At 42.4% G+C, this 24,784-nt stretch overlaps 1 protein-coding gene and 1 long non-coding RNA gene across 2 annotated transcripts in view; one reads left to right on the top strand and one right to left on the bottom strand.

Moving 5' to 3' along the window:
- Positions 1–5,667, top strand: part of LOC136755926 (uncharacterized) — a 10,549-nt gene extending 4,882 nt beyond the window's left edge. The window contains exons 2-3 of the long non-coding RNA XR_010818038.1: positions 4,515–4,728; positions 5,551–5,667. This is a non-coding gene — a long non-coding RNA (uncharacterized LOC136755926). The remainder of the gene's footprint in view (positions 1–4,514; positions 4,729–5,550) is intronic.
- On the bottom strand, positions 1,600–24,784 carry clstn3 (calsyntenin 3). Its single transcript, XM_066711782.1, has 19 exons — positions 24,439–24,784; positions 22,379–22,452; positions 18,031–18,153; positions 17,685–17,892; positions 16,874–17,082; positions 14,715–14,864; positions 13,512–13,697; positions 11,905–12,195; positions 11,401–11,513; positions 10,782–10,941; positions 10,277–10,327; positions 9,855–10,003; positions 9,523–9,671; positions 8,056–8,279; positions 5,927–6,088; positions 5,543–5,688; positions 4,877–5,009; positions 4,518–4,702; positions 1,600–4,087 (listed from the first exon to the last, which is right to left on the bottom strand). Exons 1-19 carry the CDS (start codon positions 24,450–24,452, stop codon positions 3,926–3,928), a joined length of 2,889 nt encoding a protein of 962 aa, XP_066567879.1. The 5' UTR covers positions 24,453–24,784; the 3' UTR covers positions 1,600–3,925.

The raw sequence follows: 24,784 nt of genomic DNA, 5'->3' as shown, positions 1-24,784 counted from the left end.
TATTTTTTTAAAGCATTCTTACTTTACAGCATTTTTTCACACCTGCCTAAAACTTTTGTACAGTACTGTATGTTTGTGTGTTTGTGTTTGTATATGTGTGTATATACACCGATCAGCCATAACATTATGACCACTGACAAGTGAAGTGAATAACACTGATAATCTCGTTATCATGGCACCTGTCAGTGGGTGGGATATATTAGGCAGCAAGTGAAAATTTTGTCCTCAAAGTTGATGTGTTAGAAGCAGGAAAAATGGGCAGCGTAAGGATCTGAGCGACTGTGACAAGGGCCAAATTGTGATGGCTAGATGACTGGGTCAGAGCATCTCCAAAACTGCAGCTCTTGTGGGGTGTTCCCAGTCTGGAGTGGTCAGTACCCATCAAAAGTGGTCCAAGGAAGGAAAAGCGGTGAACCGGTGACAGGGTCATGGGCGGCCAAGGCTCATTGATGCACGTGGGGAGCAAAGGCTGGCCCGTGTGGTCCGATCCAACAGACGAGGTACTGTAGCTCAAATTGCTGAAAAAGTTAATGCTGGTTCTGATAGAAAGGTGTCAAGACTCACAGTGCATCGCAATTTGTTGTGTATGGGTTTGCGTAGCAGCAGACCAGTCATGGTGCCCATGCTGACCCCTGTCCACTGCCGAAAGCGCCTACAATGGGCACTTGAGCATCAGAACAGGACCACGGTGCAATGGAAGAAGGTGGCCTGGTCTGATGTATCACGAGTTCAAGGTGTTGACTTGGCCTCCAAATTCCCCAGATCTCAATCCAATCGGGCATCTGTGGGATGTTCTGGACAAACAAGTCCAATCCATGGAGGCCCCACCTCACAATTTACAGGACTTAAGGGATCTGCTGCTAACGTCTTGGTGCCAGATACCACAGCACGCCTTCAGAGGTCTAGTGGAGTCCACGCCACGATGGGTCAGGGCTGTTTTGACGGCAAAAGGGGGACCTACACAATATTAGGGAGGTGGTCATAAAGTTATGGCTGATTGGTGTATGTATATATATATATATATATACACCAATCAGAATTTTATATTGTGACACCATACATTTAATAGTTTTAAGTTATTGTAAAGAAACAGTATTTTAAGTGCTGAGTACCTTTCTTTATGTCTAGATGTCTGGTTTGTTTGTTGTGCTTTAATAGTGGTATAGTTTTTATACTCCTACTATCCAATGCCCACTGTCCTTTCTCTGGGCTTTGTAATTTCCTCTGTATTTGTAATAGATTTTGAACTGGCTCTTGGAATTATAGTTGCAAAAGGTCCCATTTTCCTGTTTGTCCCAGTATATACACACACACACACACACACACACACACACACACACACACTGAAAACACGGTTTACTGCAGCAGTGTGGAGTAACGGTCAGAGCTCTGGACTCCTGAGGGTTGTGGCTCCAATCCCAGGGGTATGGCACTGCCGTTGCACCCTTAAGCAAGGGACTGTACCTAGATTGCCCCAGTAAAAATGGGTTAGATTGTATCTAAAAGTAATTTGATGTATTGTAACAATTGTAATTTTTAATAATAATAACACACTGTATGTACAAACACACTGTAAATATCTGTGCCTGGAAGCATTACTTTAACATCATTCTATCGCTTTTATTATGAATTGTTTTACAATAATAATCATCATCGTCATCATCATCATAATTACAATAATAGTAATAACAATATTAATCATTTTTTTCAGCAGTATTGTAAATTCATATATAACACGGAGAACACAGGATCAGTTACACATACAACTACTGTACACCAACAAAGAGGGAGAGAGGGAGCAGGGATAAAGAGAAGGGGGAGACTGAGGGGTGGAAGGCATGAGAGAGAGGGGAGAGGAAGGGAGGGAGAGAATAGAAGGGAAGGGAAGAGGTAGTAGAGGGAGAATCAGAGAAAGAAGGAGGGAGTTAAAAGGGAGAGGGATAGAACAATTCATCAGAGAGTGAGACTGTGATCAGAGATACACGTGGTCTTCAAGTACATGAGAAAAACACGAAACACTGTAAACACGCAACGCTAACTGTCCTATCATCATTGTCATTATTATTATTAGTATTGTTGTTTTTGTTAATGTTAGTTTTGAGGATTCAGAACTGGGAGAGAAAATGCTTGAACTGTAATAGTAATAAATAAATGTAATTATAATTCTGATAATCAAAATAATACTGTGAGAGAGAGAATCCCTTCACTGTGCACAAGGGAACTGCAGCTCCCTGTCGCTAAAGGCAATAATAATAATAATAATAATGATAATAATAAACATAATAATAATCATAATAATAATAATAGAGACTTCTACTGAGGAGAGTACAAACAGACAGAAGAGAGACAGACAGAAAGAGCAGAATACATCATCATCTCAGCAATAATAATCATAATTATAATCATAGTAGACCGTTAATATTTTACTATTTACAAAATCAATACAATCAAAATCGCCCAGAGACTGGGTAAACATTCTGCGTGGATGAAGAGTGAAGTAGTAGTAATGGCTGAGCAGCAACTGTGTAGCAGAGGTGCAGTAGCTGTTGGTCAGGCAGTGTGCAAGTGTAGTAGTAGAGTAGTCAGTGTGCCAGGCTGTAGTAGAAATGTAGCAGTCAGTGCGCTAGACTGTAGCAGAGGTGTAGTATTAGTTAGTCAGTGAGTTTCAAATTAAGGTGTAGTAGTAGTAGTAGAGTGGCTAGTGTTTCAGACTATAGCATTCAATGTGTTAGACAATGAATAGTAGTAGAGAGAAGGTAGTGTGTTAGACTGTAATGTATACTACTGTGTAGTAGAGCGTTAGTAGTACTAGTAGTAGTAGTAGATAGTGATGTAGTTAGTAGTAGAGACTGAGTGTCTAGCAGAGCTACATTGTGTATTAGTGTTGTAGTGGTAGTGAGTTATTGTGTAGTAGAGAGACTGTGTGTATAAGACATATAGTACAGTTGTGGTAATAGTAGTTAGATACTTAGTGATTAGTAGGGAGACTATAGTCGAGAGACAATGCTGTGGCATTATCATACGGGTGTAGTAGTAAGTGTGTTGGATTGTATAGTAGAGTTATTGTAATAGTAGTCAGTTTGAAAGTGGGTATTGGACATGTGTAGTAAAGGTATAATAGCAGTAGTATTTACTGTGTAGTAGGAAGATTGTGTGTAGTAGAAGCATAGTAGAGGTGCAGTGGCATTGTTTAGCAAGTAAGTGGTAAACACTGTGTGCACTATAGTAAAGTTGTAGTAGTTAGCAAGTTAGTGTGTGGTAGAGAGCCTGTGTATTACAGAAATTGTAAATAGTAGAAGTGCCGTAGACTTGTAATTGAGTTTGCAGTAGAACTAGTAGTATTGGTGTGTGACAGAGAGATTGTGTAGTAGAGGTAAAATAGAGCTGTGAAGTGGGGCTATAGTGGAGCAGGACTGGAGCAGTTAGATAGTGTGCAGTGTGTGTGGGCTGTGCAGCCTAGTGGAGCCGAGTTCAGGCTAATTAAGTGATAATTATAATTAAGCAGCTCCCATTAATTCCACAGTACTATGAAGACGGAAGGGGGGGGGGTGATTCAAAGAGCAGCAAAATGAAATGACTCAATCAAGTAAAAAAGAAATAAATTCATTCATAAATACAGTAATTAAGCAATTAATACTCATCTTGTTGATTGACACAGGAGCAATACAGATATATATTTTTTAGTTTTCTTCTGAGGAAACTGTTACCATTTTGACTCTAAATCACAGGAAAACCATCCAGATTTAGAGTAAAAATGGCCACCACAGGGCTCCAGTTTTCATTCGTCAGTGCCATTTAGGGAAGGAGAGGTTAGAAAACATTTTGGAACTGGGGCCGCAGCCGGGGCTGTTTGAAGTAATGGGGCCTTTGAGCCAAGATGGCGGAGAGCAGTCACCCAGTGTCCTCACTGTGCTGCGACAGGCTGTCAGTAGCGGCGGGGGGGGTGCTCACGGCCCTCTCTCTTGATGATGATTCGTTGGTCGTCATGGGCATCGCCGGGTGGGGATTCTGGAGATTCTTCGCCTTCTTCCTCCTCCTCCCCCTCTGCCTCCATCCCTCCATTCGCGGACATACGGGATTCATAGGACTGAGAGAGAGTGTAGGGTTAAAACATCACATTAACACTGACTGACTGATTGGACACTACAGTACATTAACACTGACTGACTGACTGGACACTACAGTACATTAACACTGACTGACTGGACACTACAGTACATTAACACTGACTGACTGACTGGACACTACAGCACATTAACACTGACTGACTGACTGGACACTACAGCACATTAACACTGACTGACTGATTGGACACTACAGTACATTAACACTGACTGACTGACTGGACACTACAGTACATTAACACTGACTGACTGGACACTACAGTACATTAACACTGACTGACTGACTGGACACTACAGCACATTAACACTGACTGACTGACTGGACACATTAACACTGACTGAGACAAAGATAATATACCTGAAAAAAACAGATCACTATTATTATTACAGTACCTCCATGGGGTTGACGATGATGGTGAGAGCAGAGTCGTCCCATTCGCTGCTGCCCTCCTTGACTCCGCCCCTCGGGCCATCACCACGGCGATGGATCGAGCGGATTCGGAAAATTCCAAGGACAACCATGAGAGCCAGGAATCCCACACACACTACGATGATCACTGTGGCTGCACCTGGAACCACTGAGCGGGAGAGGGAGAGAGAGAGGGTCAGTTAGTTGGTGTATCACTCAGTAAAATTACACCAGTCAGTTAGTGAGAAAATCAGTCAGTCAGTCAGTTTATTGCTGAGTAAAAGATATTCAGTCAGAGTACTGGTCAGACTCGGCACAAGGCACACAGTGAGAGAGGTGGTACCGGAGTTGCGGTGTGCGCTGGGCAGTGTGTGCCCGGCCAGCTCCCCGGAATGGTGAGACGGGTGCAGGAACTGCTGAGAGGCCAGGAGGTGAGAGGGATGAGACAGGCCATCGAGAGAGTGCAGGAAATTGACCTGGGGAGATAGAGAGACAGAAGGAGAAGAGGATAGGGAAACCCAGTCAGTCAGTCTCTTATTGTATTATTAATATTCATTTCCCTGCTTAATTCTCCCCATTCCTGCCGCTCCCCCCACCCCTCCCCATCCTTCTTTTTAATGAACTGAAGTGTACTTGTCTAACTATGTCTCTATACCTGAATATATTAACTTTTTTTGTTTCTGGTTCAGCAGAGGAGGTTAAAAAGTATTTTTTTGTATTGTTTTGAGACATGAATGTCTATATTATGTTGTGTATATTTCACAAAATGACTTTGTTTCTCTAGAGAGTACAGCGGTTTGGTCTCAAAGTAGTGGAATGTGAAAGTGCAACTCGCAACACATGGCGGCGGTAATGTTAAATTACTTAGAAGAATCAAGAACAAGCAGGATAAATGCTCATTCTGTCCTCCTCCCTTCCTCTCCCTGTCAATCTCTCTGCCCCCTTCTTCACCTCTCCCCCCCTTTCCACCACCCTCTCTCTCTCTCTCTCTCTCTCACTCCATCTTTACCTCCACAGTCAGCTCGTTGCTGGTGTATCGGCCGTTCATCTCAGAGCAGGACAGACGGAATCGCCTCTCAAACAGTGCTGAGCCACGGGCCAGGCGGTACCGGACCGAGCGTAGAACTTCCTCGTACACAGAGATGGACTCCGGACCTGAGATTAAGGGGGAGAGAGAGACAGAGAGAGAGTAGGAAGAGAGGTTAAAACAGCACACTGAAACATGGACTGACAGACTGTACTAATATACTTAGTATAGACCAGACACGCAGTGTGTGTGTATATATACACACAGTACAGCTCTATATACCCCCCATAGACACAGTACAGGTCCACACACACACATGGAGATCTTTGCACACACAGTAAAGGTTTCTATACAGTGGCTACAGACCAGTCAGGGCGATGTATGCCGTGGTGTTGCTGAGCTCCAGCCCCCTCTCCCGCACGGACTCCGCCTCCAGCACTAACTCCTCCCTGTGGGGGTCAAGCTCCTCCCCCACCGGTGACACCTCACAGCCATCCAGAGTGTGGGCCACGGCATCTGACATCAGAGCTGAGGGAAAGAGGAGTGGGTGAGAGGGAGAGGTTAATACAGAGGCACTGAGTGGCCAACTTACGACTGAACCACTGTCTGGACAATAACAATGTCATATAATAACTGACTCTCTGTCTGCCTTACAATCTCATCTTTAATGTTGTAGCAACAGTGAATGTTGAGCAATATGATGTTGTTGCAACCTAAATTCGAACACTCCAGGGCATGTAAAAACATTGTGAAATAATGCTGTAAAATTACATTCATATAACTACACTCCAGAAACAATAACCAAATGTAGAGAACAAAAATGAACAAAGAACATACTCATATATATATATGCATATTAGATGGAGCTTGATATGTTATGTAAGTCCAGAGGCGAACCTATGAATCTCACGATTCCTTTAATCATCTCAATCTCAAGTCAATGTCAGCTACAGACATTTATTTAGTCCTGCATCCCTTTAATAATACATGTTATTAAATATTATTCCCTACAATCTATATATTAATTATTGTTTCAGTGCACTAGTAGGAACACATAATTCGTCCACAAAAGGTTAAAATACAACATCAAGTTATGAGCCGTTTGAATACATGTGGTTTCCTCTTGCTTTGATCCTGGTTGTAGTAATTAGTCAGTTTTTCAGAAACGTCATGGAAGGTTTTTACACTGTGTTTTTATTGTGTACATTACAGTGTCTGGTGAAATGTGCATTTCCTTTCCCACTAAGCCTGTGTAACAATGTATTTGGAATGATATTCAGCACCAGAATACCAAACAGCCCCATCATGTTCTGCACGGCTCAGGTGTCAACTTTATTGGTAAAGTGCAGCCTTCGTGTTGGATTGCTTCTGTCAGGTGGTCCTTTAAACAGTTTTCTGCTTGAGCAATGATTACACTTTTTTAATGGTTCCAGCTTATCTACTTTCAGAAAATTATTTGCAGGCTATTATGTGGCATTATGAGCCAAATGTACTGAATTTGGAAGTAAACCTTAAAAATGTAATTGTATGCCTTGATCATGTATCTGGTATTATCGGAGACAAAACCTGTAAAACTGTTAAAATTTAATTTAATTTAACTTAATATTATACATTATAATATGATATTATAATATTGAAATGTGTTTCAAGATTTCACAACACCCCTGTGCCACCAATGAGTAATTCTGTATCGGACAATTAACTGTATCGGCTAATATTACTTTCAGGTCAGAGGTATTCAATAGTTCTTAGAGAACAAACAAAACATTCTGATCTTTTGCATCTTTACCAGTTGTACAATTTCCATCTTGTGCAAACCAGCAATCTGGGGTAGATATTCTCTTCTTAGTTGACTTGCTGCATTAATTGCTCCCACACTTATTACATTTATTTAGAAATTGCACAAATAAATGCGTCAAATCAAAAATAACATCTCGTCTGTGTTCATTTTTTTTTCCTTATGTGTTTTACTGAAGGAAGCCTTCAATTGCAGCCTTTTGCGTTCTGTGTTTTTCTGATAATAAATGTTGGTCTATTGTTGACTTCTAAATGTAGGCAAAAGATTCATTGCAAGTTGTGCAAAATAAATTAATCCCAAAGGTGTACAGAACACCAGGTGGTTATTTTTGTGTGCGTTTGCTCAATTAAATGCATTTTGTCCTTGACTCCATTTGTAGGTCTTTTGATTTTTCTTTTAACATCAAACCAGGGAAAGCTAGTAGATCATTAACTTGCTGTCTCACCTCGTATAAATGATTGACCCTAGGGTACAAATACTGTGCCACATTGAAAAGCAAAATAAATAAATACTTTTACCTCCATTATTACAATGTATTTATTTATGTACTTATTTATCATGACACAGATGATGTTACATACTACCTCCTATATTAAATAAAAATAAATAATGTATATATATATGAAAAGATTGATTGATGACTGACAATGATTAGATTGTTACCGCGGAATAATAGCCAACATAAAGCAACCCTCACCGCCTCCCTCCATGCCCTGGGCGGCCGTGTTGACAGAGTGGGACAGGGAGCAGGTGATGCGCAGCTCGGGGAACAGGGCCACCCCGCCTGAGCTCTCGAAATCTGCGGCCGGCCGGGCCAGGTGCCCCCCACCCGACAGGGAGATCTGGGGAGCGTCGGGCTGCAGCACCACCAGGTACCCCTCCAGAGGGTGCAGAGAAAGACAGCCCTCCTCACTGAAACACCTGAGAGACAGAGAGACAGAGAGGTTAAAACAGTACTTTACAGTAAAGACACAGAGGGGGTACGTCAGTAAAGTGCAGTATAGTAGAGTACACATAACACCACCATGTACCCCAGTGGAGGGCACAGAGACAGGCAGCACTGAGACACCTGAGTGACAGAGACAGGCTGAGAGGAAGAGGGGGGGAGGTTATATTATACATATCACACACACTGACTGAGACAGACTGTACTCCTCACTGATAGAGACAGTGCTGGAGTGACAGTGATAGCACCTGAGGGAGGGGGTCAGTCACAATGGCTGGTCCCTCGTGGTGAGAGAGAGAATGATGGAGTGACACCTACAGTGAAGGAGAGACGGTGACAGTGACAGTGATGGAGAGACAGTGAGAGTAGGCCTCTGATGCTACTGATGCATTTGATCCGGATCAGAAATGGCAGTGTAAACACTCGGCGATCGGATCAAATGTACCTCTCAGGGAGATGGTACAGATCCAGATCAAATGCATCGGTAGTGTAAATGCTCGACCGGCTCAAGTCCCAGCATGCACTGCGGCGGTGTGTGTTTTAGAGGCATGCAGTAGACAAACAGCCTTCACATCAGTGGAGCAGATAGGAGAACACTCCCCTACTGCCCGAATTATGAATAAAATATTGTCAAAACTAACACGAAATAGCTTGTAAATAACTTATTTATTATTTAAAATATGCAAGTGCGTTGGTTTTACTTCATAATTATGTACTTTAATTTGTGTTCTAAAAGACTTTTAAAAGCGTTTTAAAGGCAGGCGGCAGACATGCATCAGTGGAGCAGATCAGAGACCATCATTACAAATACAATATTGTTAAAATTAACACTAAATGGCTTGTTACTTTATCTAAGCAAAAAATACATAATTGTATTTTAATTTAAAATGCTTTGGCTGTAAGTATAATTTTTGATTGCAAAAAAAAAAGTATTTTAAATGCTTCAGTTCTTGCGTTGGGTTTTACTTGTTAGAATAATTCGCAACGAGATAAAACAACAGTTTTTGATATTGCCATAAAGGACTAATTTAATATATTAATTTAATGCAGTTTGGACTTGTGTGCTAGTGCCTTTTGGGAGGACCCCTGTGGCGGCTGAAAGTTGATCCTGATCAAATGGCAGTGTAAATGCAACACCACTGATCATGATCAAATGTTCCGATGCATCAGAATGTTCCGGATCAGAAATGGCTGTGTAAACATGGCTAGTGACAGTACCTGAGGGAGGTGGTCAGTCGCAGTGGCCGGACCCCCGGGGTGGCGAATCTCAGGGAGTTCCTGTAGGTGACCTGCTGCACGGCCCGGTTGAAACTGTCAACATCGTCTCCCTCCAGCACCAGCACTGACTGAGAGGGGTTCACGTGCACCTGAAGGAGAGAGGGGGTTTATACAAAGAACTCTGTCGTGTTCTTGTTGTTTTGCTGTACTGCACAATATTGTATGGTGCTGTGCTGTATTTTCCGGTTCTGTGTTGCAATAGATGACTAATCTCTATTTGGGAGATTTACACGCTTCTCCTCCCTCTTCCGCCCTCTCCTTCCCTTTCTTACCTTCATGCCGGAGCCCAGTGACTCCAGGTCTCCGAAGTCAAGCCCCTCCCTGCAGGCGTACAGACACTCCACCACACTGTGGGGCTCCACACTGCCGGGACGCAGGGTCACCCCCGCCAGCAGGCCTCGGAACTGGGCCTGGAACTGCCCTAAAAGAGGATAGAGGGGTTACAGTACAGGCATGCAGACAGACTGATGCACAGACAGACTGAATAACTTTCTAACTGACTGACTGACTAACTGATGAACTAACTGACTAACAGACTTACACCTGCAGACAGACAATAAGAAGTTTCAGGCACACAGACACACACACAGACACAAACACACACACAGAGACAAAAACTCACAGAAACACAAACATATGAACACACACAGACAGATACAAACACACACACACTGAGACACACACACACACTCACCAGTCTCTGGTATAGTGTTGTTCACAAGGTCTTTCTCCTTATTCTCTGGCACTATGAGGGAGAAAGAGAGAGAAAAAGGAAGAGAGCAAGAGGGAGAGGGATAGTAATGGGGTAGACAGACAGATTGAGAGAGAGAGAAAGAAGGACAGAAAGAGATATAAATGATGACGCAAAATTGTATTGCTGTTCTACCTGTAATAGCAGCAGCAGCAGCAGCAGCAGTAGTAACGGTAATCGCATTACCAGTGGTAGTTGTATTAGTTATTATTATCATTATAATGATTGTAATGTAACCAGTGTTGTTATTGTTCAGTTTTATTTTCTCAAAAGACAACAATAGGCGTCATCTTACATGCAGCAGCTCAGTATGATGACAACTGACAGGAGGGGAGACTGGGACACCAATATTCTGCACTGGGGCAACAGAGCCAATCTAACACACAGAGAGGACAGTGCAAAGGTTCATGGGAGGCGTAGTTCAATTAAGCAAGATCATGTTTCTCACCCCAACAGGCTCCGATGGTGAGGCGGGGGCGAGGGGTGGGGCTCCGCAGGGGGCCGTTGTCATGGATGAGCGCTGGGTCAAAGGTCACTCCGTCCACATAGAGAGTAACAGCCGGGAACTCCACACTGACCACCAGGTGGTGCCACTCCCCGTCACACACCTGAGAGAGAGAGAGAGAAGAGGTATACTACAGTATACTACAGACACCCTCACTGTACAGTATATTGTAGAAAAGACCCAATCAAAGTAAAGTACAGTACCGTCTAGTCTAATTTATATACAGCTCTGGAAAAAAATAAGAGACCACTCCAAGTTCAGAAATTAATGTTAAGTGGTCTCTTCATTTTTTCCAGATTTGTATATTCCAGTCCAGTACGATATAATACAATGCAAATCAATACAGTTTAATATAGTCCAGTATGGTACACATTAGTGCAGCTCTCAAACTATACACAGTACAGACCAGTAAAGTATAGAGACAGTACAGTACAGTCCAATATAGCAAAGTATAGACCCAGTAGAATATAGGGTACATAGTTTACTACAGAATCACTATAACACTATACAATATAGTTTTGATGCAACACAACGCAACATAGTCCAGTCCAGTCCAGTGTACCTGCTCCAGTTTCCAGAGGAACTTCACAGGTCGGGCTGCACCAAGATCAGGCCAGAACAACAGAGACAGACGGCAGCCGTGGACTGACAGAGAGTAGTGTGAGAAGGAGTCATCTGGAAAAGGGGCAGAGAGGAGGAGATTAATTCAGCACAGAACTGACTGACTGGACACTACAGTACATTAACAATGACTGACTGACTGGACACTACAGCACATTAACACTGACTGACTGACTGGACACTACAGCACATTAACACTGACTGACTGACTGGACACTACAGTACATTAACACTGACTGACTGGACACTACAGCACATTAACACTCACTGTGTGACCACAGAATACAATACTAAATTACACTACACTGTACCATTTATATATACATGACACACAATGCACACTGAGTCACACACACACACACACACACACTTATACGCTCAAATGAACAGACACCCTGATACATCATTGATCCCGGCCGGGCTGCGACTGACAGTCTGGACTGACCATTCCGCACAGTGTTGCAGATGATCGTCTCCTCCTCCCTCCTGGCTCCCCTGCCGGGATTGGGCGAGCCGCCCTGGGGAGTCCCACCCCCCCTCTTCATCCACAGCTGCAGGGTGAAGTGGTCGCCAGTCACCATGGCAACGGCGCGGGGCGGCACCTCAGCGACGTGGGCGGAGCTGTTGAAGGAGAAGACCAGTGACGAATCAGGAGAGGGGAGGGTGGGCAGGGCAGATGTCCAATTGGCCGAAGGGGACGGAGGCGGGAGAAGGTCGACCTCGCCCCGTACAGCCCCTGAGAGAGAGAGAGGGTGGGAGAGATGGAGGGATAGAGAGGTAGAGAGACATGTGCGAGGGAGGAGAGGCGAGGAGGGGCATAGAGAAGACGAGAGAGGGAGAGTGGGTGGATGTGGGGAGAGAGAAAAGAGGCAGGGCTTTAGTACAGACCCACGGACTGACTGATCACTACAAAAACATTAACACTGGAATTCATACAGACCCTAATCTACACCCTATGGACTCTCCTTCTCTCCCTACACTACTGTCTTTCCATCTGTAGTGGGAAAATTTACTTTAATTATTTCCTTTATATTCTGTATATATTATTAATTGTTTCATGTTGTTATAGTATACATTGTTTCAGTTTGTATTTATTCTGTCCGAGAGGTTACTTCAATCAAGCATTGTCTTTTCATGATTTCATTCAACCACTGTCTTCTGGATATTCAATCAGCTGAAACAGTCTAACAGTATAGAGATTGTGTGTTTTAGGGCACAGGTATTTGGTTAAGGACTCGCAACAATGTCTTTGAAAAACATCTGTTGCCTACAAATGCTGACCATCACCAATCAACTCATCAATCACTTCAACAACAGTAACAAACTTAGGTCTGTGTTAATTATTATGTATGTGGTAAACATAATGACAGAGACTGTAACGCATTGTCTCTGAAGATACAAAAAGGCTTCTCCAACTCACATCCTTAGTTCTTTTCTTCACTTCATGTGAGAGGAGAGCTCCGGGTTAACCTGTATTTATGTTTTCTGTAATATACTTGTTGCTTCTTCATCAGTGTATACTGGGACTTACTAAAACCACTACACATCCTTTTAATTTCAGGTACCAATCAAGAGTGATGCAAACACAACCTGCATTTTGTCTCCCTCCTTGCCTACCCTCTGCTTCTCTCTCTTCAAATTCAAAGTCAAAAAAGCTTAATTGGCATGACTAAGTTATATCAGTATTGCCTGGCACACAGGTCCAGTGCTCAGGAACAAGGCAATAAGGAACAAAAACATAGCAGTTATAGAAATATATAAGAAATATAAATATAGAATATATTTGGATTAATTGTTCCATACACAGTATACATATTGTCATGGACCCAGAGTGCTCAATCTGCTTCCATCAATCTGTGGCGAGCAGTGAGTTATTGTGCAGCACTCGCTGCTATCAATCCGTCCTCTGTCCATCCTCCCCCCGCAGGACTGTTTCCCTGTTGTACTTCTTTGGCAATCTGAAATCTTGATGATACCACCCCCCCCCCCCCCGAAACCCACCTCTTCCCTCCCCTCTCTCTTCCCCCTGCAATCTCTCCCCCTATCTCTCACCACACAGTCTCCGGACAGATCTGTCGGAGTAGGAGTCTCGGTCGCAGCCCTTGCCGATATGATTGGTCTGCAGCTCTACTGTGGCCTGGATGTTCCAAACGGGCTCCTCACAGGTCTCCAGGTGCATTGTGGGAAACAGGGGCACGCTACCAGAGCCGGGAGTGTACTCAACTCTCTTAGACCAGCCTGAGAGAAAAAAGGAGTGGAGGAATAGAAACATACAGAGAGAGGGGGAGAAAGGGAAAGAGCGAGGGACAGACAGTTTAACTGATACTACATCATTGATGTATTCCATGTTTGTATGTGTGCTTGTGTTGTAGTATGTTCTTTTTTCAGCCAAGCTCTTAATTACCATTAAGACTTTTGCAAACTCTCATTTTTTCCCCAGATACAAACATTCCTGATCATCTCTGGTGTGCATGTGTGTGTGTGTTTCTGTGTGTGAGTGTGGTATTACCGCTCAGGCATTATCTGAACTTCACTGCTCTCAACACTTTATGAGGGAAAGCAGCCATTTCTCATCTTTCTGGGATTAAACTATTCTTTATTGGAATTGTCAGGATCCTGTGAACGTACAGATTCTCATGACCAGCAACTGTGCCAGCCTTAACTATTATTATTATTATTATTATTATTTATTTATTAGCAGACGCCCTTATCCAGGGTGACTTACAAAACATAAGCGCAATACAAAGTGCAAAAATACTACTGATGATTACTAATGATTACAGCGTATTGATGACTGATGATTGACTATTGTTGATTTCAGAAAAGTAATTAATCATTATATAGCATTGATGATTGATGACTACGGATCATTGATGATGATAATGATGATGGATCAATAATGATTGATTATTGAATATGGATTAATACTCTCATCGCCACGTACTGATTTGTTCTCCACATTGATGACTGATGATAAATGTTAATCGATGACTGATGATGATTGATATTGATGACTTGCAATTTTTCAATTATTGATAACTGATGATTATAGATGACTGACGACTGATGATTATTAATACTGATGACAGATTATTGATAACTGATGATGATTATTGATATTGATGACAGATCATTGATGACTGATGATGATTGATGACTGATGATTATTGATATTGATGACAGATCATCGATGACTGACGATGTCTGATGACTGATAGCCGATGATTATCAGTGATTGATGGCGATTGTTCTCACCACTCCAGCCTGGTTTGCAGGATGCCCTGACCTCCACAGTGACCTCTGCATCGGCGGCCGCGCGGCTCTTCCCGCAGTCGAACGCAGTGACAGAGAAACGATGGAGCCTCTGAACACGGGAGTCCAGCACCTCTGTGTTCTTAATGTTCCCTGAGAGACACAGAAAAAGGGGGGTTAATACAGTACTGTGCACACTGACACGCTGACACACTGAATCACTGATGCACTGACACAATGAATCACTGACTAGTGTACATGGACTGAAAAGACTGGCACAATGAATGCACTACATAAAATACATAAATAAGGTAAATCAAAATGTAGCAAATGTTGTTTGACCTACATTTCGATCCCATTAATACATTTAACATGCGATCTAAGCCTAGACCTAAACATATATCATTAACATCATACACAATCATGGCAAAATATAATTAGTTTAACCATACACATGATCAATTGTGTGAACGAGACCTACTTCACATAGTCGGTAAACCAGCCGCAAATTGCTTTATCGAGGCTGTTGATTTAGTTTTATGCTCTCGCCAGTTTTAATGTGAGTTCCCTCCACTGTTTTGTAAATGAACTTCAACTTCTTTGTCTAACCAGGACCAGCGGAATATATTTTTAAAACTGAATTGATTTATTCTATTAATAAAAATTCAAAAGCATCAGTGATTGACAGCATCATTTTTTAACAAAAGAAGACTGATTGCCAGATTGGTCCATATTACAGTGACTGTATGGGACCAATCAGCGGTTATGACACGATGCACTTGCAACTCTCTCTCACATGTATATTAGACTTGTCCACAAAATGCCTTAATGTACATACGGTATATACATGCATGCAACAGTGGATTTGCTTGTATATTAAACAGCCCATGTGGAATTGACAAAATGTCAGAATTCAGCCAAACATCTGAAATCTCTCGTCTGAAACAGACACATTATTCCTGGTTGGTTACTGTGCAAAAGTAGGCTGACTGAAAACCTTCCACACAATACTCGAGTGCTGTGCTGAATCATACGCCGGCATCCGGACGGCGCTCTCCTCGGCTTCGCTGTTTTCTCCCCGGTCTGCCATTCGCACACATTACCATAGCAACACCTTTATTCTGAGTTCTCATTGACAAAGGAATACAAGGCGTATGAAGCTAATTGTGTGAACACAAGTCCTATATACAAGAACTCTCATTCCCATTTTTGTAATTGATTAGATTAGATTAGATTAATTAATTAATCTACAAGCTCATCAGAATGACATGTACAATAAACATGGTTACCTTAAAAAACATTTCTTCATATGAACGGCTCAATATACAAAAACAACCATAATACACTTGCCTCATTGTCCCAATATAACATTAGGACCACCTGCCTAATACTGTGTAGGTCCCAAAACAGCCCTGACCCGTCGCGGCATGGACTCCACTAGACCTCTGAAGGTGTGCTGTGGTATCTGGCACCAAGACGTTAGCAGCAGATCCTTTAAGTCCTGTAAGTTGCGAGGTGGGGCCTCCATGGATTGGACTTGTTTGTCCAGCACATCCCACAGATGCTCGATTGGATTGAGATCTGGGGAATTTGGAGGCCAAGTCAACACCTTGAACTCATGATTCATCAGACCAGGCCACCTTCTTCCATTGCTCCGTGGTCCAGTTCTGATGCTCATGTGCCCATTGTAGGTGCTTTCGGCAGTGGACAGGGGTCGGCATGGGCACCCTGACTGGTCTGCGGCTACGCAGCCCCATACGCAACAAACTGCGATGCACTGTGTGTTCTGACACCTTTCTATCAGAACCAGCATTCACTTTTTCAGCAATTTGAGCAGCTTGTCTGTTGGATCGGACCACACGGGCCAGCCTTCGCTCCCCATGTGCATCAGTGAGCCTTGGCCGCCCGTGACCCTGTCACCAGTTCACCGCTTTTCCTTCCTTGGACCACTTTTGACCACTGCAGACCGGGAACACCCCACAAGAGCTGCAGTTTTGGAGATGCTCTGACCCAGTCGTCTAGCCATCACAATTTGGCCCTTGTCAAAGTCGTCAGATCCTTACACTTGCCCATTTTTCCTGCTTCTAACACATCAACTTTGAGGACAAAATGTTCACTTGCTGCCTAATATATCCCACCCACTCCACCTCCTAAGGACTTACCATCGTTATCGATGGAGAAGGGCACGTTGGGGGTGACGATGTCGTAGAAGCAGATCTGGCTGTACTGGGGGGAGCAGTCCCCATCCAGCGCCTCCACCCGTAGGAGCCGGTCGAACAGGCGCCCCTCGGTGGCCGACACGCGGTACTGCGGCTCCACGAACACCGGTGAGAACTCGTTCACATCGTTCACACGCACGTGCACGGTAGCTCTGAGAGGAGGGGAGAGGGAAATAGGGGACAGGGGAGAGAGAGAGAGATGGGTGGGTGGATGACAGCAGGGTGGGTTGGAGTGAAAAGGAGAGGAAGATTGAGAGGGTGAAGGGGACAGAGAGGGAGAGAAGTACGATTAATACAGTCCCTACAGACACCCCTAACACAGAGATACAGACCCTAATATACACCCTACAGACACCCCTAACAAACACATGGAGTATAATTCCATCTCACGCCCTCCCTCCATCTCTCTCTCTCTCCATAGACTCCTCTCTCCATTATACTCCACTAATTTCCATGAGAAACTAACAAGAGTTACGGAGTCTCCTAATCTGCTATCCTCTGCCTCTCCCTCCATCTCTTCATTTCTGTGCTCTCCCTCTCTCTCCACTGAGCAAATAGGTGATCATTTATCAAGAGAAGCTGACTGCTCCACCTCTCCCCCTTCTTTCTCCACTTAACCCTTCTATCTCTCTCTCTCTCCCTGCCCCACTCCCTCTCTCCTCCCACTCTGCCCGTTCCCTCTCCTCCCCTTCTCTGCCCTTCATCTCCTCACCCCGCCCCCCACCCCTTCTCTCCCCCTCTCTCTGTCTCTCACTTGTGTGATTTCTTGCTGTTGGCCCCGTCGGGCCCCTCTCCGCAGTCATAGGCCTGCACGGTGAAGGTGTGCTCCCGTTCCCTCTCGCAATCCAGCGGCTGCTTGGCCCGGATCAGCCCCTCCCCTGTCGCCTTGTCCAGAACCACGGCTTCGAACAGCGCCGAGCCCGACCCGCTGCCACTGTGGACCCGGAACCCACAGATCTCCCCTGCAGAGAGAGGAAGGGAAGGGCTGGGATAGTGAATGGGTTTATAGACTGACTGAGTGATATGCTGACTGACTCGTACATCGTCTGATTGACTGATAAAAAACACAATCCTCCCTCCCTCCATCTCTCCCTCAGTACCTGCATAATGCAGCGGGGCGTCCTTGTCCACAGCAAACAGCGGGGGGTTGAGTAAGACAGTGTTGTCATTCTCCATAACAATGCCTTGGTACTCGGTTTCAATCCATGGCTTGTGCTTATTGGCTGTTGGAGGCAAGAAGAGACATGCTGATTGGCTGTTCAATTAATACAAAGCAATACCAGTAGTGGAGAAAAGTACCAAGAGATATGCTTGACTGGGTGAGAGAGCAATGACAGAAAAGATGCCTGAGTGAGGGAGTAATGCTTCCTGGTTGAGTTGAATACCAAAAGATGATCTGATTGACTGAGCAGAACAAATTGACTGACTGGCTGGGATGAAAAGAAGGGCGGACACACTAATTTGCTGAGCAGACTAATTTGCTAAGAGATTTTCTGTGAGATTAATAAAGGGCATGATTATTGGTTAGGCAACTAACATGATACTTTCTCAGTGGCTGAGGGTGCAACAAGATACAATGATTGGCTGACCAATGAATGAGAGAGGTGTTTACGGGCTAATTTATTAACAAAAAACAGGCTGCTCACATGAGAGCAATTCATAAGGCACACACTGGTTGGCTAAGCAAATATTAAGAGACCTTAACTAAGTTCAAGCTGCTAGAATCTACAGTTTTCTCTCTGGGCTGGATCAGTGTTTCAGGAAACTGATGAGAAGATTATGTCAATTGATCAATCTAGTTTGGTAAACAATACTCATTATAATAAAGGAATCAACCAAATTACATTGTTTCAAATGAGGAGAGTGAACAGTTTTCACTATGGCTCTATGAATGGTATAATGGTATGGTATGATGGTAAATGTATGTATTCTGTTTACTTATGTGGAAGTATAGACAAAGTCTGTAAAAGGCTGCTGCTACAAGATTCTTACAAAATCCTATAGTAATAAAATGAAGACACAGATAAAAATACACTATCCCCCTTTCACCACTCTAAAACAGCAAATGAAATAGCCTACATATATAACTTTGCCATTTTCCATGCTCCCTCTCCCCTACAAAATCTTCTACAGAAACCTCTCTCCTTCTGCTTCCCTCTCTATCTTCTTCCCATCTGCCCCTCCATTGAATCACCACTTCCACCCACATCATACCCTCCTCTCTCTCTCTCTCTCTCTCTCTCTCTCTCCACACCAAATCCTCTCCACCCCCCTTATCTCTCTGAGTGCAAATTCCAAATCCCACATTCATAAGCTTTGCCATCCTCCCTCCCCCATCTCTGTCATATCTCTCCCCCCCTCTCCCCTGTCATGCCCCTCATCTCTTCTCCTCTCCCTCTCCCTCTCTCTCCCCCTCCCCCTCCTCCTCCTATCCCTCAAACCATTTCTCTCTCTCTCCCAGATTATGCAGTATTACACTAATAATCTGTGCATCAGGCTTCAGGATTACACAGTGGATTATAGAAAACATCTCAATACCCACATTGTTCTGTTGCTCTCTCTCTATATCTGTTCTCCCTCCATTTCTATGCAGTAAAATATTTTTCCCAAAATATTTCCCCCCCCCCCCTGAACACCCCTGTTCATTACTTGCCCCCCCGCCGCATTCTCTTGTTTATATTGCACAAGTACAGTAGTATAATATGTACATTACCGGGAAATATTGAATGCAAAATACCTCAATTAACATGTTGTCACCCATTATGCAAGTTTACCTTTGTAAAAGTACCTTTATATTTGTGTTTAATAATGGTATTACTGTGATTTATTATAGGTTATACATCCCTTTACTGTGTTTTACTACAGTAGTACCATAATAAATATTTCTCAGGCATGTTTACTATGGTTGGCCATTGTTGCACTTTTTTCCTAAACAAATTGACGCCTACAATCTTATTATATTAGCATTCAATAATGCAATCTGCAAGTCTTTTAATAAATACATTTAACCTGACCTAATTGTGTAAATAGATTAACAGGATTCTGTAGTGTGTTACGGTACATAGCTGCTGTATTAAAAAACAAAAAACTGTAATTTATGTAGTTTCTCATGATTTCCCAGGATTAAATGCATTAAAAGCATGAATTGCTACTTTGTTATGTAAACCATCCCACTATGCGAAGACCAGTTGGTCCCAATTAGTAAAGATTAATTAATCATGCCTATGGGTTTTGAGCGAGTACAAAAAACATTGATCAACAAATCTACATTTTTGCATCTACCAATGTAATGCAGCAAATTGGGGAAAATAGCAAATGGCACATCAGAAGAAGGTGGCAAACATGATACAGGGAAATATACACCCAACACTTTACATTTGCTGAAAATTAAGGAAAAAAAACTGCAATTTTCAAGATTTGATTTTTGGTGCTTTCCTTTCATGGTAGTACAACAAATTTGTTGTATCATTGGGGCTTCTGTTCAGTTTTTACAGTGTGTTATTCACATGTTAAGTTTCTAAATTAAACTGTAGAAATGTGTTGATTCTGAAATGACACAAATTAGAATTGTGTGTGATTCTCATTATGTGCATTGATAGGTGACGTTGGTCAGCATTTCTACCAATATTTATTTAATTCAAGCTTGCTTTAACAACTATGGCAAAGATCAGCTGCTAGACTCTGAGTTATTAATAATAAAACTTTACTGATATGTATGAGAATTTATGTTCTACAACTAAGATTAAGCAAATTGTGTAAATAACACGATTTGTATTGTAATAAGTAGAACAAGTAGGTATCAATTTAAACCATAAACAATTCACGCAAACTGGGAAAGCAAGTTTGGTCAACACGGAGTTCACTACTGCCAGACAACATTGAAATAATTCATAGTTCAAGAAAATGGCTTGCTTAGAGAATTAGCTACACAGTATGACATTATTTTCTCAATACGTTTTTAAAGTGTTATTTATGGGGTGCCAAAAGTAAAACACTTTTAGTTTTTCACATGTTTTTTTCACAGATTTAACTTAAATCTAGTGTTTTTCAAGATAAAATAAAATAAGATAAAATTTGATGAGACAAAATAAAATAGATTTTTTATAAACACTCAAATAAATGTTCTATCTCTGTTTTGAAAATTAAATATTTACAGTCTAAATATAGATTCAAATAAATGCCAAAATGCCTTGGTTTTGCAAACTATAAATTTAGCTTTGAAATACATGCTTCACTGAAATCTGAAATCTAGGACTGACAAATTAAACATTTAGCTTTTAAATAAATATGCAGCTTCAGTCTTAAATGTAGGTTTAAAAATGATATATTTAGCTTAAATCCACATGATAAAATCTAAATCTAGGGTTTGCTAAATAAGTATTTAGCCAATGTGTAAATGAGTCCCACGCTTTTGTGATATGTCAGCCTTCTCTGTGCTGTGGAGGAATGCGATGTGGGTGAGCTCTGAGTGTTTTAGTCACTTGCTTCTGCAAGAAACACACAACACTGCTGGTTACAACCATTAGCCACCAGCCCGGTTCAGTGGTTCAATGGAACAGTGATGGACTGCTTTATTGAGAGTTCTGGGATTTTCCCAGTGTGCCAGTGTGCCAAAGGGGGAACAACAAAATGTGACACCCTGAGAGTACTGGCCCTTCCTCCACCACATAAGAGCCCCATGTCTGCATCCCGGCAGGATTGTTCATTGCATTTCCTGGGGTGGACAAGTGATTAAGATTTAAGATTTGGGTTTAGATTTTAGATTCACATTTAGATTTAAACTAAATATATAATTTAGAAACATGAATTTAAGATTTAAGCTAAAACACATTTTCAAAGCTAAATATTTAGACTGTGATTCCCACATATGAGATTTAAACTAATGATTTAAACATTTCCATGGCTTTCTTGGAAAAAGCTTCTTATAGCTGGATTCAAATGCAACTATTTAAAGAAGCAAAAGGTGTCTTCTGATACCATGTAAGTAACTATGTTCAATTGTCTGCACATTACAATAAACCTGGTGTATGAAATGTCTTTTTTTGTTGTATTTAACAGCAATTGCATATTACATAATATTTAAGACTAATGTATAAATCAAACTTCCAGATGATTTGATTAATTAAGCAAAATAAAAGCCACAGTGAAAACCCCTAGATTAAACAATTAGGTTTACCAATTTGGATAAAATAAACCTCTGGGGGTATAAGGTCTAATGGTTGCTTGTTGTCTCCCCTCCAGGCAGTAAGTCCCAAAGGCTGATATTACAACTTCTACTATTAGTAAATCTCTGCTGCTACTTCTAACCTTGCTATTATACCTACATCTGCTACTGTAAAAGTTACTACTTCTACTACTATTGATCCCATCATTAGTCAATGATCCTTCTAATATTCTCACTATTCAAAAAGAAGATTGATGATGATGATGATGATGAATATGTCTCACCCTTGTTACAGTCTCCAGTCCAAGTCAGAGACAGCAGCAGCAATGGCAGCACATAGAATCTGTTCATTCTGATTCTGAGGGAGAAAGAGAGAGAGAGAGAGGAGGGGTGGAGCTGAGTCATCAAACGTAGACTGTATTACATTGCAGTATTGTACAACTTAGTAGTAACTTACAATGTATTATAGTGCAGTACAGTATACTACAATAGAATGTATAAGAGTGCAGTAAAGTGCAGTGCAGTGCAGTGCAGTACAATACAATGTATTTCCATAGCAATATTGCATAGTGAAGTAAAATGCAATGTGTTACAGTTCAGTACAGGGCAGTCAGATAATTCGGTCTCTGTGTGGCTCACTTGCTGGTTTCAGATCCTCCCACAGATGCTCAGTCTGTCTACTGGATTTGGGTGAAGGGTTCTCATAGACAATGAGGATATGCGTTATAGTATAATACAGCATAGGACTAATTAAGCAATGGGGGGAGGGGGGGTGCCACAGTATGAAGTATACAGCCAACATACATTGTATTAAATATGAAACATACATGCATGCACTGATACAGAGAATTATTTAAAAGTAATTATCAATTTAAAAATGCAATAACAATAGAGAGCACTGGAAGCATTTAAATGTATTTTCTCAATATTTTTAGGACTATCCTAGACAGCACTGTACTCCACTGTAAGACACTGGACTGGAATATTCTGTACTGTAACTAGACTACTGGGCAGTACTTTACTGTATTGTACTTGATTCTATTTTACTGTATCACTGTCCATCTTGAAAAGTTTCCTCTGGATGGACTTGATCGATTCACTCCTTGATTTTGAATACCTGAATCAAGTCCCCATGTCATTTAGCCTGGATCAGAGAGGACTATGGGAACCTTGATTCAGGTATTCAAAATCAAGAAGTGTATCGACCATGTCAATCCAGAGGAACCTCTTCAAGATCAATATGACACAAGGACCTGGGTGCACACATGAACACTGTGTTGAAAGGCTTTCAGAAGAGAGTGCAGGAGACACAAACAGTGGTGGGGGTCTGGAAAAAACTCTAGACTCCCTCAGGACACTCAGTAACAGACAATTTAGTTAGTCTAGAATGGGTTGAATGGTCTATCATTTAGTAAACGTACTTATGTTTATACTAGTCTGATCTATACTATACTGGTCTGATCTATACTATACTGGACATTGTCACACTGATGCACTATTTCAGTTTAGTTGACTATTGCTACTACTAACACTTCTGTTGCTACTATTACACTACTCCTTCTATTACTACTACTAGTGCTATTACTGCTACTATGAAACTACTTCTGATATACCTACTAGTATCACTATTACTAATGACATGATTCATATCCTCATCGATCCACTCTCCGTGGTAAGTCAGTATATTATAATTATGATTAAGATTATGATTATTATTGATCAGAAAAAGGTGACATGACATTGTAGATGCCTTGAGAGAGACTGTCACTAAAATAGCACCAACACTGAATAAATGAACACTGCTTGTGAGACTAAATGCAGTGTGGTTGTATTGCACAGTAAACCTTTATAGCCCCGTCACACTATAAACCCAGTCCATCCCCTGATGTCCTAATCAAAATAGGGGCATCACAGATCTGGATACTTTCTGGTAGTTTTCCATGGGCCTGTGTTGTAGTCTGTGTCGAGATTTTTCGGCCAGTTTAGAGGTGACCCTATCACTTTGATACAGCTGTCGGCGATGTAAATAAGCACCCGGACACACAGACAGACAGACAGACAGACAGACACACGCACAGGAAAGCACTGGCAAAAAAGACAGACACGCAGACTGAAGCCCACAGAGGCGGACAGACAGGGCGCTGCTGATATCATACAATCGCCTCCCATTCCGTCAAAACTGGAACAGCAATCTCGCTACATTTACATGCACACACACACACGATACATATGTACAGCATACATATATCAAATGAAATTAGAAAAACATCGGTTAGGCAGTATCGTTTATCATATAATAATAATAACGGTCTGAAACGATGTTTTTGTCGAAGAATTGTCTTACCGTTGATTTGGCATCCTTGGTCTATCCCTCTCTCTTCCTCCGTTGCTCTCTCAGCATCCGATGGGGCGGTCGCTCCCTGTTTCCTTCCCTCCTCTCTCTCTCTCTCTCTCTCTCTCTCTCTCTCTCTCTCTCTCTCTCTCTCTCTCTCTCTCTCTCTCTCTCTCTCTCTCACCCTGTTTCAATCCTCTCCTCCCCGGCCTGTCCCCGGTGATGCGGGTGCTGCCTGGGCGGGGTGGTCGCGGTCGGTGTCGGTGTCGTTACCGTGGTCGGGTCGCGGCTTTGTCGCCTTTCCTCGGGATGCTGTCGCGCCGTTAATGGAGGCAGCGAGAGAGATGCTTATAGAGAG

This window comes from Amia ocellicauda, chromosome 1 (assembly GCF_036373705.1).
Source record: "Amia ocellicauda isolate fAmiCal2 chromosome 1, fAmiCal2.hap1, whole genome shotgun sequence".
NCBI classification, from domain to species: domain Eukaryota; kingdom Metazoa; phylum Chordata; class Actinopteri; order Amiiformes; family Amiidae; genus Amia; species Amia ocellicauda.
Note: the sequence above shows the minus strand (reverse complement) of the source record. Positions and strands in the feature narration are given on the sequence as shown.